This window comes from Cydia amplana, chromosome 12 (assembly GCF_948474715.1).
Source record: "Cydia amplana chromosome 12, ilCydAmpl1.1, whole genome shotgun sequence".
Lineage (NCBI taxonomy): Eukaryota > Metazoa > Arthropoda > Insecta > Lepidoptera > Tortricidae > Cydia > Cydia amplana.
Window position 1 is genome coordinate 10,650,789 of NC_086080.1, and position 19,904 is coordinate 10,670,692.

Genomic DNA, 19,904 nt, shown 5'->3' on the forward strand with positions numbered 1-19,904 from the left:
TAACAAAACTAGGTCGATTTTCGTTTAACTTTCTTTTTGCAATTGGTGAATTTTGGTTTTCATCTAACGATTTAAGATCTCGCCGCGTTGCGCTAAAATATTCCTAATGCATATAAATTAGGTATTTGCAATGCATTAGTGTGTTTGTTATTAAATTAGTGTTGTGACTTGTCATCGGGCAACAGGCAATCAGAATATCAGGAGTAACAGGATATCTGTACATTCAGCATCCATTTTGTCAGATGGATGACAACCAAAACTCTACGGCCACAAGTGAACCGTAAGTGTAAGGCCTTAGTGGACGCTCGAAGCGGAGCGTTCGGCGGGGCGTGCAGCGTGGCGTCGGGCTCACAAGTAATTCGAGCAGCGTGCACTAAGGCCGCTCCTATGCGCTTGCATTTGTTTAACATGCACGCCGCACGCCCCGCCCCGCTGCACGCCCAACTCGAGCGTCCACTCAGGCCTTACACGAATTAATGTTTTGGTTGCGGAAAAATATACCTTATCTATACCAACAAAAGCATCAAATTGGTCCTGTCATCGAACAGGTGCTGACGACTTCTGGTTGGAACCCGCCGCCGGGCCCGCGCAAGATGTGCGGCGACCTGCTGTACCTGCACGTCGTCACTCTAGAGGACCGCCACTTCCATATCACGGCGTGCCCTCGCGGATTCTACCTCAATCAGTTAGTATTTCTATCCTCTATTAACTTATGGTACAGAATAAGTAATAGTATTATCATACAGAACGGACACGCACCGCCCCGCCCCGATTCGGATTACCTCGCCCGCGACAAGCCGCGACATGAATGTGTGCGTAAGTCGCTCTACTGAGATTCCGTCAGGATTCCGTCAGAAACTCAATGACGCGTGTACAGACGTGCCGCGCACACATATAAACGCAAATCATTTTTGATGTATGGCGTGTCCGCCCTGTGCTTATGGGTGTTAGGTAGATATAGTTGCTAGCTTGCGCAAAGTAATTGCAGCATTCACAGCTCTTTTTAGGGTTCCGTAGCCAAATGGCAAAAAACGGAACCCTTATAGATTCGTCATGTCTGTCTGTCTGTCCGTCTGTCCGTCTGTCCGTCCGTATGTCACAGCCACTTTTCTCCGAAACTATAAGAACTATACTGTTGAAACTTGGTAAGTAGATGTATTCTGTGAACCGCATTAAGATTTTCACACAAAAATAGAAAAAAAAACAATAAATTTTTGGGGTTCCCCATACTTCGAACTGAAACTCAAATTTTTTTTTTCATCAAACCCATACGTGTGGGGTATCTATGGATAGGTCTTCAAAAATGATATTGAGGTTTCTAATATCATTTTTTTCTAAACTGAATAGTTTGCGCGAGAGACACTTCCAAAGTGGTAAAATGTGTGTCCCCCCCCCCCCCTGTAACTTCTAAAATAAGAGAATGATAAAACTAAAAAAAATATATGATGTACATTACCATGTAAACTTCCACCGAAAATTGGTTTGAACGAGATCTAGTAAGTAGTTTTTCTTTTATACGTCATAAATCGCCTAAATACGGAACCCTTCATGGGCGAGTCCGACTCGCACTTGGCCGCTTTTTTTTTTGTAAAATAGCATGTTAACTAGCCAAAAATATCAATTTGATGGTTTGGATTTTGAGGAATTACTACTTCAAATAATTTCTCATTATGTAGGAGATAAAACGGCAATGAAATATGAGGAAATCACGCCCCCTTGCGTGACTGATGCATTGTTCGTTTTTTGCATACTTACTCGTAAATGTCATTTACATCGAGTCAAAATCAAAAGCGTCTTCGACCATGCCTCTCTGATTAGTTTCGTGTTTAAATATTTAATACACGTTTATATTCCACTGCAAATTTCCTATACTATTATCCGTGATTTACCTTTGTACCCTCTTCGGAGTATGTTGACGTAATTTGGCCTTGCTATCATAAAATATATATGAAACGTTAAAAGTGATAAGATATTATTTGCCATGCATAGTTAATATTGTTTCACGGTTTCTTCCTATTTGTTTGGTGCAATACAAATTACATAGCTTCACTTCTAAGTTAGGTACTTTTAAAGTACCTAAACCATTCTGGGAAAAGTACATTCATCAAATCAAATTGACAATTGACACAGAAAAAATAGGTGTTAACTCGATCAAGAAAAAAATATTGAGATAAGTTCATACCAATTTGACTTTTAATAAAAGTGAACCCCATATGCATTGTTAAACCTTTTCCATGGCGCGGGAGTCAAGAAAAAGAGATTTTTTTTGGCATGAAAAAAAAATTACGGCTTCCGCCTGTTTTCTTTTTTTACCTTACCACAGAATAAATAATAGTACTAGGTACAGAAGACTCACTCTCTAACAAAACGCGTCTGTTACGATCAGCACAGATATGGCCGCTAGGTGGCGACAGCGCCACGCGCGGCTTATGGCTTTCTCCAAAATTGGGGCGGAACGGATGTACTTTTAGCTACCTGTAGCAAAGCGACGAAATCGCGGAGTGAGCCACGCCTGACCTTACACAGAATTTGCATAAGGGGTTCTCGAATACTCGTAACAATGCCATGCTATATTATATTATAAGTTTGCCATTCTATTCATCATCAAAGTTTAAAAAAAAAACCCTTTTTTTTTCGCCCCAGGTCCACCGAGGAAGTGTTCAACCCCCGCCCCTGCACCCCGTCCCTGCTGTGCCACTCCCTCATCGAGCTGCTGAGCATCGTGTCGCCCGCTTTCAAGCGCAACTTCGCTCTGGTCCAGAAGAAACGCATGCAGAAACACCCCTTCGAGAGGGTCGCGACACCCTACCAGGTAATATTGAACGGGTTATTCCCACTAGTTACCACCAAGTTGTTACCAGTGGTAACTACTGGGATTTTTTTTCCCACCTTTTACCACTGTTTTTATTAGTATTTAACTCTAACAAAATTTTGGTGGTAACTACTGGGAATAAAGATTCCCAGTAGTTACCACTAAACCGAGTTGGTGGTAACTACTGGGAATAATTTTTCCCAGTAGTTACCAGTGGTAAAAGGTGGGAAAAAAATTCCCAGTAGTTACCACTGGTAACATCTTGGTGGTAACTAGTGGGAATAACCCTATTGAACGATTAAAACTCAAAAATAGCTTTTGTTCTTAAAATAGAACAACTCTGGACAATTTCGTCTCTTTCTAATAAAGATAAATGTCAAAATGACCACAGAATAAATAATAGTACTAGGTACAGAAGACTCGCTCTTAACAAAACGCGACTGTTACGATCAGCACAGATATGGCCGCTAGGTGGCGACAGCGCCACGCGCGGCTTATGGCTAGCCACCAAAATTGGTGTGGAACGGATGTACTTTTAGCTACCTGTAGCAAAGCGACGAAATAGCGGAGTGAGCCACGCCTGAAATGACGGAAAGGAAAGAGTATTTAAAATGTACGTCATAAGTTTATGGGTTGATTGATTTATTTTTAGCTTACATTGTGGCTGTAGGGTAGGTTAATCTTTATTAGTTTAACAAAGTTTGTGCGGTACACTAAAAAGATAACGTTTTGATGTGTTACCTATATAAATAACACAATAGGCTTGTTTTTTGCATTGGTTTATTGACTTCTAAAAACCTATCAACATGTCTTGGTCGCTTACTGATAAATACAGTCTGAACCCCTTATTCATAAAACTTTATGGATCTGATTTAGTTAAATTATGTTTTATCCCTTTCTTACAAATACATAAGTCAAAATGACAGATAAAGACAAACGATTCTTACAGGCCTGTTACACGTTTATATGAATAACGCCATGAAAGTCTCTTGCCCGCCGACACTCTGTCGCGGAATACTTGCGGTTGCAGTGTAACTTATAGAAGTGACTGCATAGATAATTAAATCATTTAGAGGTACCAAGGTTATTCGCTATATAATATAACTAGCGATCCGCCCCGGCTTCGCTCGGGTTAACAAATTATATATAAACCTTCCTCTTGAATTACTCTATCTATTTAAAAAAAACCGCATCATAATCCGTTGCGTAGTTTTAAAGATCTAAGCATACATACAGACAGACAGACAGCGGGAAGCGACTTTGTTTTATACTATGTAGTGATAACTATCTGGTGATGTGGTCATCATGGCACAATCCTCAATAGCCACTCTTATCTGCTATTGCTATGCGATAATATTTGCACGACAAACCGGGCATAAAACACCGAAGAATGGTGCATATCTTATTCAGCATTGTATTTCAACGGTGCAATGACACTTGCATCTGATCCGCCTTATCTTTTCAGGTGTATCAATGGGCGTCGCCTATGCTCGACCACACAGTGGACGCGATACGCGCAGAAGACAGTAAGTATCACATCCACTGTTCATTGATATTTCATGAACCTTATTTGCAAGGGCTTAAGGTACACAGTAGGTTAGTTGAGTGTTGTTACCGAGTGACTGAGTGCTTTAATTATACTGTCAATCATAATGTATTCCAACATGATACATGTTTACGTCATTTACGGGTGGTATTAATATGTACTCTCAAGTAATGAGTTGCATCGCAATATGAATTGAAATAACATTTCTAGTCATAAATACAGAGAAAAAAAGTGTTTCATGCAAATTTGCAAACAATTTTTCATTAACCATTTAGTATCCGATTGAGACGTCTATTTATGAATGTCATACAATACACACGATAAACGTATTTAAGGAATTTCTAACGCGGGACTTTCCATTTGGTAGGTATTTATGTGATACGAGTATTGTTATTTCCTTTTACCACAAAGGTATGTTCGTGGTTTGATGATTCAAGCTTTGGTTCTTTCCCCATAGTATTGCTTGTTATATCACATATGATTTGAGTAAAAGGTACTAATAGTGACAACTTTATTTATAACTATTAACATTTCAAGGTGAAACTTTATCGTATATAGCAGGTCCAAATTTAGACAAAATACTTAGATGTAAATTTTTGCGAAGTAGGTCATTTGAAAAACAAGTTACTTACTTACCCCAAACGTTAGTCACAAGAACTTGAAGTACTGCATATTACCGGTAACTATAATACCATTTGGACAAAGCTCACTCTTCATAGCATAATTTGCAATAACAAAGTTGCCAAAGTTGTGAGAATATCTTCCTTAATGTCAATTTTCTATGAAAATATGATGTTTATAATGACACTGTCTCACTTTGTTCTATTCGAGTCGGTGTAAAGATAGCTTAGACGGATTCGAAGTATGTCGCCGAGTGACACGATAGCGATAAAAGTCCAACCATCACTATGTACTAATAGTGTTAAATACTTCTGCGACAAGGAGTCGCGCAACCTTTATATCTGATTATTAAATTATACAACGGGACTTAATCGCGTATCTAAGTTTTAAGATTTACCTCCGACGTTTCGAGGACGGCGTTGTCCCCGTGGTCTCGGAGAAGACTGGCTTAAGTTGACATCAGCATCGTCTAACCGCGCGAGTTTTTCGAACTACCCGCACTTGGTCTTGTTTATCCGCTTGAACGTTTTGCGCACTAGGGATGTCACTCTGTCGACACACAACACTAACGATATTCGATTTATCGACTGTCGATATTCGTTTACGCTTACATTTACTAATGACTGGATTCCATGTGGATGAGATCTTGAAACCCTCGTCCCGATTGACCACGGGGACAACGCCGTCCTCGAAACGTCGGAGGTAAATCTTAAAACTTAGATACGCGATTAAGTCCCGTTGTATAATTTAATAATGTTTAAAAATCGTGAAAGTTTAAATCAGTCTTTATATCTGATGTTTGAGTAATAAAAATTATCTTCCACAGCATTTTCGTCAAAGCTCGGCTATGAGGAACACATCCCGGGGCAGACGCGCGACTGGAACGAGGAGCTGCAGACCACTCGCGAGCTGCCGCGCGCCACGCTGCCCGAGCGGCTACTCCGAGAGAGGGCTATCTTTAAGGTAACCACACAATATACGATATAGCTGGTCAACCAAATCTTGTCAGTAAAAAAAGGCGCGAATTTCAAATTTTCTATGGGACGATATCCCTTCGCGCCTACATTTGTCAAATTTGCCGCCTTTTTCTACTGTCAAGATCTGGTTGACCAAGTATATTTTCCTATTTTTTTACATTCCTGGTCATTACTCCAGCTAATCCAACTTAATGTGAAAAGAGCACCCCTTATAAAGCTAGAATTTTTTCTTAGATAGCGGTGAGCATTAGATTGCAAGTACGAGAATGGAAAGGGAAATGATAAAAATATGCGTTTTTGCTTGTGACGCTTCAACAATTTATTTTCTCTAGGTTATTTTAGGTTTAGGAATATTTGGTATAAAAGCTGCAATGCGTCCAGGTCCAATGATTTTGACTGTATACTTGTGACGTGCGGACGAAATATTTTCTTAAGGTTGTATCAGTTGTTCGGATTCGGAACTGTCACCTTTTGCATTTAACTGACAGGCTGATATCGTCCGGCGAACTGGTAATCGTGTGGGAATTACTTAAAAATTCCTAAATGGAATATTCAAAAATGGAAATCTTTAATTCCTGTTACTTGCCCAGAAAACGAATACCTATACTTATTTACCCCAGGTTCACAGCGACTTCGTGGCGGCGGCGACGCGCGGCGCCATGGCGGTCGTGGACGGAAACGTGATGGCCATCAACCCCGGCGAGGAACCCAAAATGCAGATGTTCATTTGGAACAACATCTTCTTTTCGCTCGGCTTCGATGTGCGCGACCACTACAAGGACTTGGGGGGAGATGCGGCCGCCTTCGTCGCGCCGGTGAGTGCCAAAGCAATGTCAACTTTATGTTAATTATTAGAATAAGCCCCAAAGTAACTACCCAGCAGCGGTAGAACGATGGCCATCAACCCCGGCGAGGAACCCAAAATGCAGATGTTCATTTGGAACAACATCTTCTCGCTCGGCTTCGATGTGCGCGACCACTACAAGGACTTGGGAGGAGATGCGGCCGCCTTCGTCTCGCCGGTGAGTGACAAAGCAATGTCAACTTTAAGTTAATTAGATTAAGCTCCAAAGTAACTACCCAGCAGCGGTAGAACGATGGCCATCAACCCCGGCGAGGAGCCCAAAATGCAGATGTTCATTTGGAACAACATCTTCTTGTCGCTCGGCTTCGATGTGCGCGACCACTATAAGGACTTGGGAGGAGATGCGGCCGCCTTTGTCGCGCCGGTGAGTGCCAAAGCAGTGTCAACTTTAAGTTAATTAGAATAAGCTCCAAAGTAACTACTCAGCAGCGGTAGAACGATGGCCATCAACCCCGGCGAGGAACCCAAAATGCAGATGTTCATTTGGAACAACATCTTCTTGTCGCTCGGCTTCGATGTGCGCGACCACTATAAGGACTTGGGAGGAGATGCGGCCGCCTTCGTCGCGCCGGTGAGTGACAATAAAGCAATGTCAACTTTAAGTTAATTAGATTAAGCTCCAAAGTAACTACCCAGCGGTAGAACGATGGCCATCAACCCCGGCGAGAAGTTTGATGTTGATGCTACTTGGGGCGTATGGATAGTTCCCGGATAGAACCCACTAGGGTCCTTGCACTTTGCAACTAAGTTTGTTCTGGGGCTTTACTCAAATGCTTTGGATTCTATTCTGCCACTGTAAACACTCCGATGAACCCCCTTATCCCATCCCTTTATAGGGCGCAATCTGTGCTGTAAGGAAAAAAGTACCATCCATTAACCATTAACATCATCTTTTTGTATTTTTTCTTATGTAGAATTTTTAGGACTATGAAATAGCAATGAGGCTTGTGGATTTTTATCAATCTAAACCCTTGAAGGGTTAAATCGCTTTCATGACGCATAGTTTATCCAGAACCACAGAATAAATAATATCACTAGATACCGAAGATTCACTCTCTAACAAAACGCGTTACGATTACGACAGATATGGCCGCTAGCCGCGCGACCTATGGCTAGCCACCAAAATAGGTGTGGGACGGATGTACTTGTAGGTACTTGTTGCGACATGACGAAATCGTGGAGTGAGCCACGCCTGCTAGAACTAAGATCGTGTATATTTAATTACACAAACGGGTCTAACGCGATATAATTTCATTGTTTTTACCTTTAATTCCGACGTTTCAGCTGAGTTGCACCAGCTGTGGTCACGGAAAGACTGACGTCTCAACAAATGTCAACGAAGATATTAATAAAACACCACTAAACTACCCGAAATTAGTTAATAAAAATGTTGAAACCAGCGGATATATCTTCGGACCAGTGTGCGGATACTGTGAGTGTTGTGTGTCGTGCCGTGGACAATAAACATTAAACTTTGACGGGTAGCTGCAATTTATTTGTCTACCCCGAACATTTTTATTAACTAATTTCGGGTAGTTTAGTGGTGTTTTATTAATATCTCCGTTGACATTTGTTGAGACGTCAGTCTTTCCGTGACCACAGCTGGTGCAACTCAGCTGAAACGTCGGAATTAAAGGTAAAAACAATGAAATTATATCGCGTTAGACCCGTTTGTGTAATTAAATATGTGTACAAAACGCGAGAGTTTAAAGTGTTAAGATCGTGTAATATTTGACAGCGCAACGACCTCCAAGGGGTCCGCGTGTACAGCGCCGTGGACACCCCCGGGCTGCACACGCTCGGCACGGTCGTGGTGGACTACCGCGGCTACCGCGTCACCGCGCAGTCCATCATCCCGGGCATCCTCGAGAAGGAGCAGGAGCAGAGCGTCGTTTACGGCAGCATCGACTTCGGCACCACCGTGCTCTCGCACCCCAAGTATATGGAGCTGGTGAGTGCACTTGAGGTTTAAAGAATTTTATTACTCATAAGAATATTACAATTCACTTACATGAGTTAACATTACTTATACTAAGAAGTAAGAGTTAATTATCTTGACGAGTACATTTTTATTACTTATATAATATTAATATTATTATGTGCAAATTTATTAAGTGTTTGCAAAATATAGACAAGAAAATATATATGTCGGTAGGTAGACATTTTTTTTTATTTTGCCCGCAGCGACTTACACAAGTAAGTACGCGAGCACATTAGATTAGTTTAATCAGCTGCGCGAGCGGAGGCGCGAGGTCTCAGGCTAACCAGAACTGCAGATCACGGGATGGGTAGCGACTATGTGTAATTAGAGATCATGGTTACTAAGCTAGCTCAGGCGCGCCATTAACTTGCCCGCGCTCGGCAGGCGATCAGAATAGTGCATAGCGATAACAACTAGTCAGTATCATAGCTTATAAAACAGAGGACGTACTTATAACTAAACAAACATTTTGGTATGTATTTTAATAGATTAATTTAGATTTTATATTTCAGTGTTAAATATTGAATACTTGAGGTACTTTATCAAGTAAATCTGGCGCTAAAATGTCCAGATCGGGCTGCGATACTCATATAAATCGTTTATTCCATTTTTATTTTAAGATACAAAAATGCCGCACAGTATGAAAAAAAATTAAAATGAAACATGATTTATTGGTTACACAATAAGTTTTAACTAGGACCAAAACAGGAACCTTCTTTTAAGTAAACAATACTTGTGCCAGAAGGTCCGCTCTTCCATTAATTACAAGGTTTACCATAATTAATAATTATCTTAAATCTTCGTTATAGTTCGTTTTTTAGCATTAGAAAAAAGGTAAACAATCTTGACGCGTCTTTTTATTGAAAATGATTGAAAAATGCTTTAAAAAATAGTTTATACATCATGTATTACTAATTAAAGCAAAAAATCTTAAATAATCGTATATGATTTATAATTGTTACATATTTTCTGTGACCTTTTTTAAAGGGTGTTTTTAATAAAATGACACGTCACTTACCTTCTTTCTAATGCTAAAAAAACGGACTATAATCGAATACAGTTTTTTTTTAATGCCAATAATGGCTGTTAATACACATTGCTCTGTCTCCTTGGGTGTTTTGAGCACGTTTGTTGCCTGAAACGCGAGTCTATTATGGTCAAACCTCTGTAACTTATAAACATAACAGTCTTATTTTGTGCGTACAGCTCAGCAAAGCCGGCCAACAGCTGAAGATAATGCCGCACTCCGTAACCAGCGCCAACGGCGAGACCGTCGAACTGTGCTCGAGCGTCGAGTGCAAGGGCATTATTGGCAACGACGGCCGCCACTACATCCTCGACCTGCTGCGCACCTTCCCGCCCGACGTCAACTTCTTACAGCGTACGTAATAAGGTTCATTCTCATTCAGCATAGATTTCTACATTTCAAATATAGACAGAATCATACTGTATTTGTTTTACTCTAGTACAGCGGTCGGCAACTTGCGGCCCGTTTACCTGTCACTTGTGGCCCGCGAGCGTCCCTGGATATTTTGTATGTAATATTGACAAACGACAATGTCTGATAAAGACATAATTATTAACAATGGTATGGCCCGCGTCAACTTCGTTAACTACTATGTGGCCCTTGGCTGCTAAAAGGTTGCCGACCGCTGCTCTAGTACTAGCACCCAAAAAAGGAATGAGTATAGCCTATACTTTAGGTAATATTTTTTTGTTCTTATTTTCTGACAAATTAAGTTTGCCAGACTATTTTTGAAACTACCTTCCCCATGCTGATAACAAACAATGTAGCCCACTTCCAAAAATGACTCATTTCGTACCATGTTATTATTAATATTTTAATTAATAAATCTTTTTGTTTTCCAGTTGAAGACGACGAGCTAAGAGAAGACATCAAAGCTATGGGCTTCCCTATTATCCACAAGCACAAGTTGTGTTGCCTTAGGCAGGAATTAGTTGATAGTTTCGTTGAGTAAGTATGCTTTTCGTTTAATCCTGGAAGTTTTGTTTTTGTCCTTTATGAGTACAAATAGTTACGTAAATTTTGTTTTTATTTATCTGTTGAAGACAATTGAGCATATTGTTTGCTCTTTTCTGTCTTTAGACAAAAGTCTTTAGACTTTTGTAATGAAGTTTGAATGAATTTAACATAATTTTTCTCAAAAATGGACGGCAAAGTCGACGTTGCCGGTTAAAAAATAGGTCGCGAAGTGCGTAGTTTATGGTCATTCAAAAAATTAAAAAGTTAAAAACATTGCAGTCTCGATTTCGGGACTGCAATGTCGCATACAAATTCCATTATTTAACGAGTTCCAAACTTTTTAAAACTTTAAATGGCCATATCAAATGAAGGCATAGGTCCCTTAAACAGCCAAACAGATGATCAGCACTTATTATTATAAAGCCTATAACAGACTATCGCACCGCACCGCGACCTTGGAGCGTCGCACCCATAAGTGAGAGCGAGAAACAGATATCTCTTTCTCGCTCTCACTTATGGGTGCGACACTCCAAGGTCGCGGTGCGGTGCGATAGTCTGTTACAGGCTTAATGTTGGTACCGCGACTATTTAGGTGTCTCAAATAGGTTGGCGTATTTTCAGCAGAAAAATACACTTCTTTTTTTTTAAAGGTGGCAAGCAAATTTTTTTAATAGTTGTATTTTTTTCTGTGATAATTAGAACGTTGCTTCTGTAAGTTCTGTAAAATATTTCTATTTCTTGCACCATTTTTGAGAAAAGCACTATATATGACTCGGCTGGAAGGCTACTTGCGAACCTCGACAATAATGTACTATTGTTTGTCACCAGGGCCCGTTACTTCATGTTCATCCGCTACGCAGCGTTCCACCTCCAGCAGCTCAGCGCCAAGCGCCAGCGCGACTCCGGCGACGCAAAACCCATCGAAACCAGCAAAGAGCCAGATGTCAAAGAGCCGCCCAAGGAAACCAAAGAGCCGGAGACTAAACGCGACAAGAAGAGCCAGGAGAAAGAAGCCAAAGATAAGAAGGATAAAAAAGAGAAGGAAAGTGCCAAAAAAGAGGAGGTTAAGGTTGAGAAAGACAGTGAAAAACCCAAGGAGGATGATTTATTGTTGAATGAGAACTATTCGGATATAGATACCGATGTCGCTAAGAAGATTGTAGAAAGCATCACAGATTCTATCTGCGGCGACAAGGATAAGGAAGAGAGTGATAGTAAGTTTTTTTTATTTGTAGATTATGCTATTACATAATACCATAGAGAAAAAAATACATAGAGTGCTCACTCCATACATCAGTTCAGACTATTAATTTCAGTATCTACATCTAGCATCGAGTAGCGGAGCACCGACCGGAAAGTCTTATCTCAACAGCATAAGACTTTCCGGTCGGTGCTACATCTATTGTCAAGTAGCAGTACTGATAGTTCCGCTACTCGATGCTAGATGCTAATAGTCTTTTTGGTACTAAAACTGATGTATGGAGTGAGCACTCTATGTATTTTTTTCTCTATGATAATACATACTTCGCGTTTCAAACATTTTAACAATTAATATTATAAAAAGTTTAGTTTTTTTCTCGCAAGCGTGTTGAAAAACGTAAGAAACACGTGTGCCGTCGTCATTACACACATCGGCTTATTGCGCGCTCGCTTCCAGCTCGAGTGTAGTGGCTTATTATGTACTAATCCAGCTCTCGTACGTACTTGCCAATCTTGCCATTCGTAGGGATTGTCGCATTTTCTGCACGCGTGTAACGCCTGGTGCCTCGCGCTAAAAACGTCCGTGCCGTGGTCGAGGTAATAGTACATTATTGTCGAGGATCGGAAGTAGCTACTTGCTGGCTGAGGTTTCGTTTTAAACGGACGACCTTGGGAGTCCGTTTAATTGAATCCGAAGCCAGCAAGTAGCCTTCCAGCCGAGTCATATATAGTGCTTTTCTCAAAAATGGTGCAAGAAATAGAAATATTTTACAGAAGCAACGTTCTAATTTCCACAGAAAAAAGTAAAACCATTAAAAAGATTTGCTTGCCGCCTTTAAAAAAAAAGAAGTGTATTTTTCTGCTGAAAATACGCCAACCTATTTGAGACACCTAAATAGTCGCCGGACCAACATTAAGCCTTTAGAAAGAGATATCCGTTTCTCGCTCTCACTTATGAGTGCGACGCTCCAAGGTCGCGGTGCGGTGCGATAGTCTGTTACAGGCTTTATAATAATAAGTGCTGATCATCTGTTTGGCTGTTTAAGGGACCTATGCCTTCATTTGATATGGCCATTTAAAGTTTTAAAAAGTTTGGAACTCGTTAAATAATGGAATTTGTATGCAACATTGCAGTCCCGAAATCGAGACTGCAATGTTTTTAACTTTTTAATTTTTTGAATGACCATAAACTACGCACTTCGCGACCTATTTTTTAACCGGCAACGTCGACTTTGCCGTCCATTTTTGAGAAAAAGTATTTTATTTAGTTGTTTTTTGTGATTGTAGCAGGCGGACGCTCCCGTGCGGTAGTGGCGGCAGCAGCTCGCGCCGTGTCTTCCCTCAAGGAGTCGGAGTTCGACGTGCGCTTCAACCCGGACGTGTACTCGGCCGGCATCCGCCACGCCGCGCCGCCCGGCTCGCTGGCGCGCCAGCGCCACCTCGTCAAGGAGGCCGCCGCATTCCTGCTCACTACACAGATACCCGCCTTTGTGAGTAGATACATAACTGGATATAGTTTGTAGCTTTCTAATAGACCCCGAAGGCTAATCCTATTGTCTATTGTTAAGAAAAACCGCTCGTGCCACGTGCCACAACCACCTGCATAAAAAATCGGTACTTCGGTTATAGTTTGTAGCTTTCTAATAGACCCCGAAGGCTAATCCTATTGTCTATTGTTAAGAAAAACCGCTCGTGCCACGTGCCACAACCACCTGCATAAAAATCGGTACTTCGGTTATAGTTTGTAGCTTTCTAATAGACCCCGAAGGCTAATCCTATTGTCTATTGTTAAGAAAAACCGCTCGTGCCACGTGCCACAACCACCTGCATAAAAAATCGGTACTTCGGTTATAGTTTGTAGCTTTCTAATAGACCCCGAAGGCTAATCCTATTGTCTATTGTTAAGAAAAACCGCTCGTGCCACGTGCCACAACCACCTGCATAAAAAATCGGTACTTCGGTTACTGAGTGCCGGCGAGTCGAACGCTACAGAACCAGTCTAAAATGTGTCATCGAGATGCGTAACAAAGGCGCGTTATCGGAGAGCGCACCTACACTGGTTTTTTGAGCGTTGGACTCTTGGAGGATACAACTAAACGGAGTAGCCATTAACAGGCTTTCCCCTCTGTCGAAAATAGGCGGCCAACGGTCATACACAATGTATGGACTGACGTTTATCTGACATGGCTATTTTTACATTACGCATACATTTGACGTTCCCCTCCCCTGCAAAAATCGGCAGACTGTTTTGTACAGAAAATTACAGACATGGCGTCTCCGTTTGATTATATCCTCCAAGGTTGGACTAGCCCGCGCTCAGGTGCCAAATAGAATAATTAGGACCCTTTTTTGCAGGTAAGTAGCACGTGCGGTTTTACTGAACAATAGACAATAGGATTAGCCTTCGGGGTCTATTAGAAAGCTACAAACTATACAGGTGGATTTTTTCAATGTGGCACTGAGAGCAGCCACCTGATTCTGTGATGTTCATACATCGGTGCGGGAATGTTTTACACTAGCCAAATAACAGGTAAAAACTGTAAGAAACGATACTAATTTAACATTTCTAAGCACATTTGGATCTTACTACCTACGTTTAATTCATAGTTTGGTAATTATTTTACAATAAACAAAGTTATAAATACACAAAATCATTCCCGCACCGAAAACCCCGATGTATGGTGATGTTACAAAGTGCAAACCCTCCCTAACTTTATTTACTTATTACCTGGTCAAACCGCCAAAAACGTCAATTGATGCGCGCGGCTACAGACCAAAATCAACCTTCGTAGACTCGGACAAGGTTCACAATGACGCGTCGCACACGATAAGTGTGGCGTTCAATAAGGGTTAATTAACGACGATTGGCATTGACAGATTTTGAAATAAAATGTACAATCAGTGACGAAATCGACCATAAAGTTGATTTTTTTTTAAATATGTTTCATTTTTGTGCGGCTAGCAATGAAATGAGTTATCGATGAGTGTATACTGTGTATAGGCTAGATGACAAATTTTCATTTATGGTATCAATCAATTAGGTTTGTTTTAGGATCAAATGTCTATATGGGACCCATTGCATTAAAGCAATACAAAAGTCAGTAGTCAAAGTCCGACAGTCGTACTTCACTCGCGAAACGCTCCGAACAAAACGCTCAAGGTCACCGAGATCGCATCTTGAAATATGAACTAAACCAGAAAATTGCATTTTTGTCGGTGAAATATTGCGTTTATGTATATAGTTGCTATACAACCCTGTTTTAGATCAAATGTGAGGAATCGGATTGTATCCTTACTTATTTCGTTTTTGAAAGTTAAAAAAACTTAAATTTTGAAACTTTCAGGTGCTGTATTTATATATTATTTCAATTTTTTTTAATATCCACAATATTGTGATAAGTTGCTCATTTGCTATCTATTTTACTAGATTTTATTATAAAATTCAACATGTGTCATCATCCCTATTATCCAGGTTCGCGAATGCCTGGAGCAGCAGGCGGCGCCCATGGACGGCGCGGGGCTGGCGGAGGCGCTGCACGCGCGCGGCATCAACGTGCGCTACCTGGGCCGCGTGGCCGCCGCGCTCAAGCCCGTCGCCTCGCTGCACTACCTGCACGCCATCGCCGTCGGCGAGCTAGTGCTGCGCGCCGCCAAGCATCTCTACACTGCCTACCTGCAGGTATCAACACTCTGTATGCTTTGTTCTTTGGGCTCAACTGGCAGGGTCGCCATGTGACTGTGGCTGACTGACTGAGGTTTTATATATTGAAGGAGGCGTATTGTGATATTTTTAATTTCCACTTGAGAATGCTAGTGCCGGATTACGACATGTTTTGACCGTCAAAGGCGTCGACTGACGCGTTCGGTTACAGTGTAATATCAACCTTTTTATATTTCGATAAGGTTTACTATATCGCATTGTAAATAATAGGCGTGACGTTCAAAGGTTAATGACATTTCTAGACCATGGTGGGCACCAGCTCTCTCCAGGGTCATCCATCAGATTCGATCGATTCCTAAGATTTTGATGCCCCGCATATCCTAAAAGTGAACCCGCGTTTAAAGAATACTTTAGATCGTTTTATTTTAAGGACTCATTCATGTATATCGAACCGTATTTAGAGTCAAATCCGGGGGGGCTAAATTTAAATCGATCTAGCAAACTGTTCCGGGACTCCCCGGACGGCCCGGGCCGGGAGTCTACCTCTGATTTTCAGTTGACAACCGAGCGCAAGTTAAACGTATATCAACATTCCAGGGTTGCGAGCCGATGTGCATCGGGTCGGGCGTGGCGCACTTCCTGAACTGCCTGCTGGGCGCATGCGCGGCGCCGTATTTAGAGTCTAAACCGGGGGGGGGGGGGGGGGGTAAATCGATCTAGCAAACTGTCCCGGGAGTCTACCTCTGATTTTCAGTTGAGAACCGACACGTTAACGTATATCAACATTACAGGGTTGCGAGCCGATGTGCATCGGGTCGGGCGTGGCGCACTTCCTGAACTGCCTGCTGGGCGCATGCGCGGCGCCGAGCGTGCTGGGCGCGGACACGCCGGCGCCGGCGCGGGGGCGGGGCCGGGGCCGGCGCACCCGCCGCGCGGGCGCGCAGCCCGCCAGCCCGCTGCCCGAGTGGCAGAGCCTCACGCCCAAGGCGCTGTTCGCGCAGATCAAGCAGGAGCTCAAGGTCAGCTGCATACTGTTCTTTTGAGACCCTGACACTTGGAGAATACAACTAAACGGAGTAGCCATTAACAGGCTTTCCCCTCTGTCGAAAATAGGCGGCCAACGGTCATACACAATGTATGGACTGACGTTTATCTGACATGGCTATTTTTACGTTACGCATACATTTGACGTTCCCCTCCCCCGCAAAAATCGGCAGACTGTTTTGTACAGAAAATTACAGACAAGGCGTCTCCGTTTGATTATATCCTCTAAGCCCTGACACGAAGTCCCTAATGGCGTTATTCATAAACGGCAGCTAACTTAATCAGTTGATTATCGTCGTTTGTCTGTCTGTTGTCATGCCATAGAGAGGGACAATAACGCCGTAAGGGGATATTGACCGGCGCAACCTGCCGGGGCCCGCCTCTAGGAACGACGTAGTGTAATGAGAAACTTGGAAAAGGGCCCCCGAATTGGGCGAAAAAATCGACGGGGTGATCGGTTCTGCCCGTTAATAAGTGAAACGATAAGTGATTTGAAAATAACATAATACATTTATTTCTGCTTTCAGGCGTATTGGGGCTATGAATTGGCTGCGGATAACATGGACAATGTTATTGAAAAACACGGCCTCCAAAAAATATCACTTCTCAGGTTGGTATCACTCAAATTAGGTACTCATTCTAGCGTTTAAACAGTAATTTCAACTGCTGTCAGGTTCTTCCATCCAATTCGTACCGCTCTGGTAGGAATACCGCTTTATTTTTAGTTTTTGTGCCACGAGTATAACTCCTTATGTCACATATTATCTGTTAGTGGGACAGAAAACCTGCTATCTGACACTGACATTTTGACATATTTTTACAGGTCTTTCGCGTTGAAAGTCGGACTCCAAATTATGCTGCGGGAATATGACTTCGACAGCAAGAATAAGGCCACATTCACCAGCGCGGACATTATGAATATCTTCCCCGTTGTCAAACATATCAATCCTAGGGTAACTACCATCTTACTAACTAAACTACCCAATGATTAATATCTGATTTGTGATATAATCCGTTTTAATAGTTTTATTTCATGAATAATTATCGCGGTTAACCGAAGACAACATTATCTGATTTGTGTTTTTTTTTGTAATTTAATTTATCAAATCTTTTGTTCCCCAGGCATCGGATGCCTACAATTTCTACACAACGGGCCAAAACAAAATCCAAGCGGGCTCCGTATCTGAGGGTCACGAATTGATCGCGGAAGCTCTCAATCTGCTCAACAACGTGTACGGAGCTATGCACGGCGAGATCGCGCAGTGCCTGAGGATGGTCGCGCGACTGTGCTATGTGACGGGTGAACATAGGGACGCGATGGCGTACCAGCAGAAGGCCGTACTCATGTCCGAGAGGGTCAACGGCATCGACCATCCTTACACTATTACTGAATATGTGAGTATACTGGTTGAGTTGATAGAAAATAAGAGATGATACAATCACTCTGCTTTCAAAGACGACTTGACGATTAAAATTTCGCAGTTCCATAAATATACCTAAGTTACTTTGAGAACTTGATTAAGGTTGATGGGTCACTATGAGGTCAATTGGGCTGTCTGTTCTGGCGCCTGACTACTACCAAACAATCGGAAATATCATCACAATATATAGATAGATACTTCATTAAAAAATTAGGCGTTCGAAACACGCGTTATACGAATTTAAAAGCAAACTGAAAAACTGGACATACCTTTTATCTTTCTCTACTTTCAAAAGGTCTTTGACATTGTAAACTTGTGTCGTTTCAGTCGCACCTGGCGCTGTACTGCTTCGCCAACGGGCAAGTGAGCACGGCGCTCAAGCTGCTGTACCGCGCGCGCTACCTCGCGCTGCTCGTCTGCGGCGAGAACCACCCAGAGATGGCGCTGCTCGATGTAAGTACCGGCTAGGGTTTGCACGACGGATCCGAAATGTATGGGAAGATCCGCGGATCCGGATCCAGATCCGGATGATTTCATACATTTCGGATCCGGATTGCAAACCCTAGTACCGGCACTGGCAGGGTCGCCATGCGGTGTGTAGCGGAGTGAAACAACTGTTAGGTTGGACCTTGCGGTGTAACGTACAATAATGAAGTGTTGCGTTTGCCATCTTTTGTGTCGAAGACACAGTGTCTTATGTTGTCTTATAGTGTAATCATACTAATCATATCGTGACATTTTTGAATTAGGGGGCTACAAATGTGTTAATATGCATAAAAATCCTCTTAATAGCATTTCACACCACAAAATCCGCCCGGGCTGAAGTCTTTCTCTGCGTGCGACCGAGCCATCGAATGTGACAGTTTCATCTTAGGCGTAAGCTGTGACGAAGACGATTGTTATAAAAAGTGTTATCGTTTCAGAGCAACATCGCGCTAATACTGCACGCGGTCGGCGAATACGAGTTGTCCCTCCGCTTCGTGGAGCGCGCGCTAAGCGTGACGAGCGCGGTGCACGGCGCGCGCTCGCTCAAGGCGGCCGTGGCGCGCCATCTGCTCGCGCGCACGCTGTCTTGTCTCGGCGACTTCCGTGCCGCCCTAACGCATGAAAAGGAGACCTACTCCATATACAAGCAGCTGGTGAGTACTTGTCTTCATTATTAATACGTGACGAACGCTCACTTAGGCGGCCGTGGCGCGCCATCTGCTCGCGCGCACGCTGTCGTGCCTCGGCGACTTCCGCGCCGCTCTAACGCACGAAAAGGAGACCTACTCCATATACAAGCAGCTGGTGAGTACTTGTCATCATTATTAATACGTGACGAACGCTCACTTAAGGCGGCCGTGGCGCGCCATCTGCTTGCGCGGTACTTGACCTATCTCGGCAACTTCCGCGCCGCGCTCACGCATAAGAAGGAAGGACTACTCTGTTGGTGTGTATATTATCTGATTTATTATAAGAAAAGATCCCTAGACTTTTTGTGGCAGTCGTCATTGCCGGATCGAGTAATTTACGGCATTTATTATTTAATTGACAGAAGTATTTTCCTGTGTTTAGTAGGGGCACGAATAAAAGCTGATAATTATTAATTTTTAATAGTCGTAGGCATCGTTTCTGGATCACTGTCATTCCTCACTGATTAGTAATTCGTGATTACTAATGTTGTTTCTTGCGGACGAATGTAGCAACAACCGCCTGCAAGAAACCGCTAGTGCTGTACAGTATATATGTCACCGTAAAATTGTAAACACTCGTCATATTATAATCTCGCTAGTTACATTATAAACTGACG

General features: G+C 42.5%; 1 protein-coding gene across 1 annotated transcript in view; it reads left to right on the plus strand.

Moving 5' to 3' along the window:
* LOC134652993 (clustered mitochondria protein homolog) overlaps positions 1–19,904 on the plus strand; it is a 44,999-nt gene that overhangs the window by 22,004 nt on the left and 3,091 nt on the right. The window contains exons 7-23 of the mRNA XM_063508266.1: positions 549–685; positions 2,644–2,812; positions 4,278–4,338; positions 5,806–5,942; positions 6,577–6,771; positions 8,560–8,772; positions 10,009–10,183; positions 10,672–10,777; positions 11,615–12,000; positions 13,274–13,476; positions 15,459–15,665; positions 16,439–16,666; positions 17,219–17,301; positions 17,515–17,644; positions 17,814–18,086; positions 18,440–18,565; positions 19,036–19,251. Of these exons, the coding sequence (XP_063364336.1) occupies positions 549–685; positions 2,644–2,812; positions 4,278–4,338; positions 5,806–5,942; positions 6,577–6,771; positions 8,560–8,772; positions 10,009–10,183; positions 10,672–10,777; positions 11,615–12,000; positions 13,274–13,476; positions 15,459–15,665; positions 16,439–16,666; positions 17,219–17,301; positions 17,515–17,644; positions 17,814–18,086; positions 18,440–18,565; positions 19,036–19,251 (3,045 nt within the window). The remainder of the gene's footprint in view (positions 1–548; positions 686–2,643; positions 2,813–4,277; positions 4,339–5,805; positions 5,943–6,576; positions 6,772–8,559; positions 8,773–10,008; positions 10,184–10,671; positions 10,778–11,614; positions 12,001–13,273; positions 13,477–15,458; positions 15,666–16,438; positions 16,667–17,218; positions 17,302–17,514; positions 17,645–17,813; positions 18,087–18,439; positions 18,566–19,035; positions 19,252–19,904) is intronic.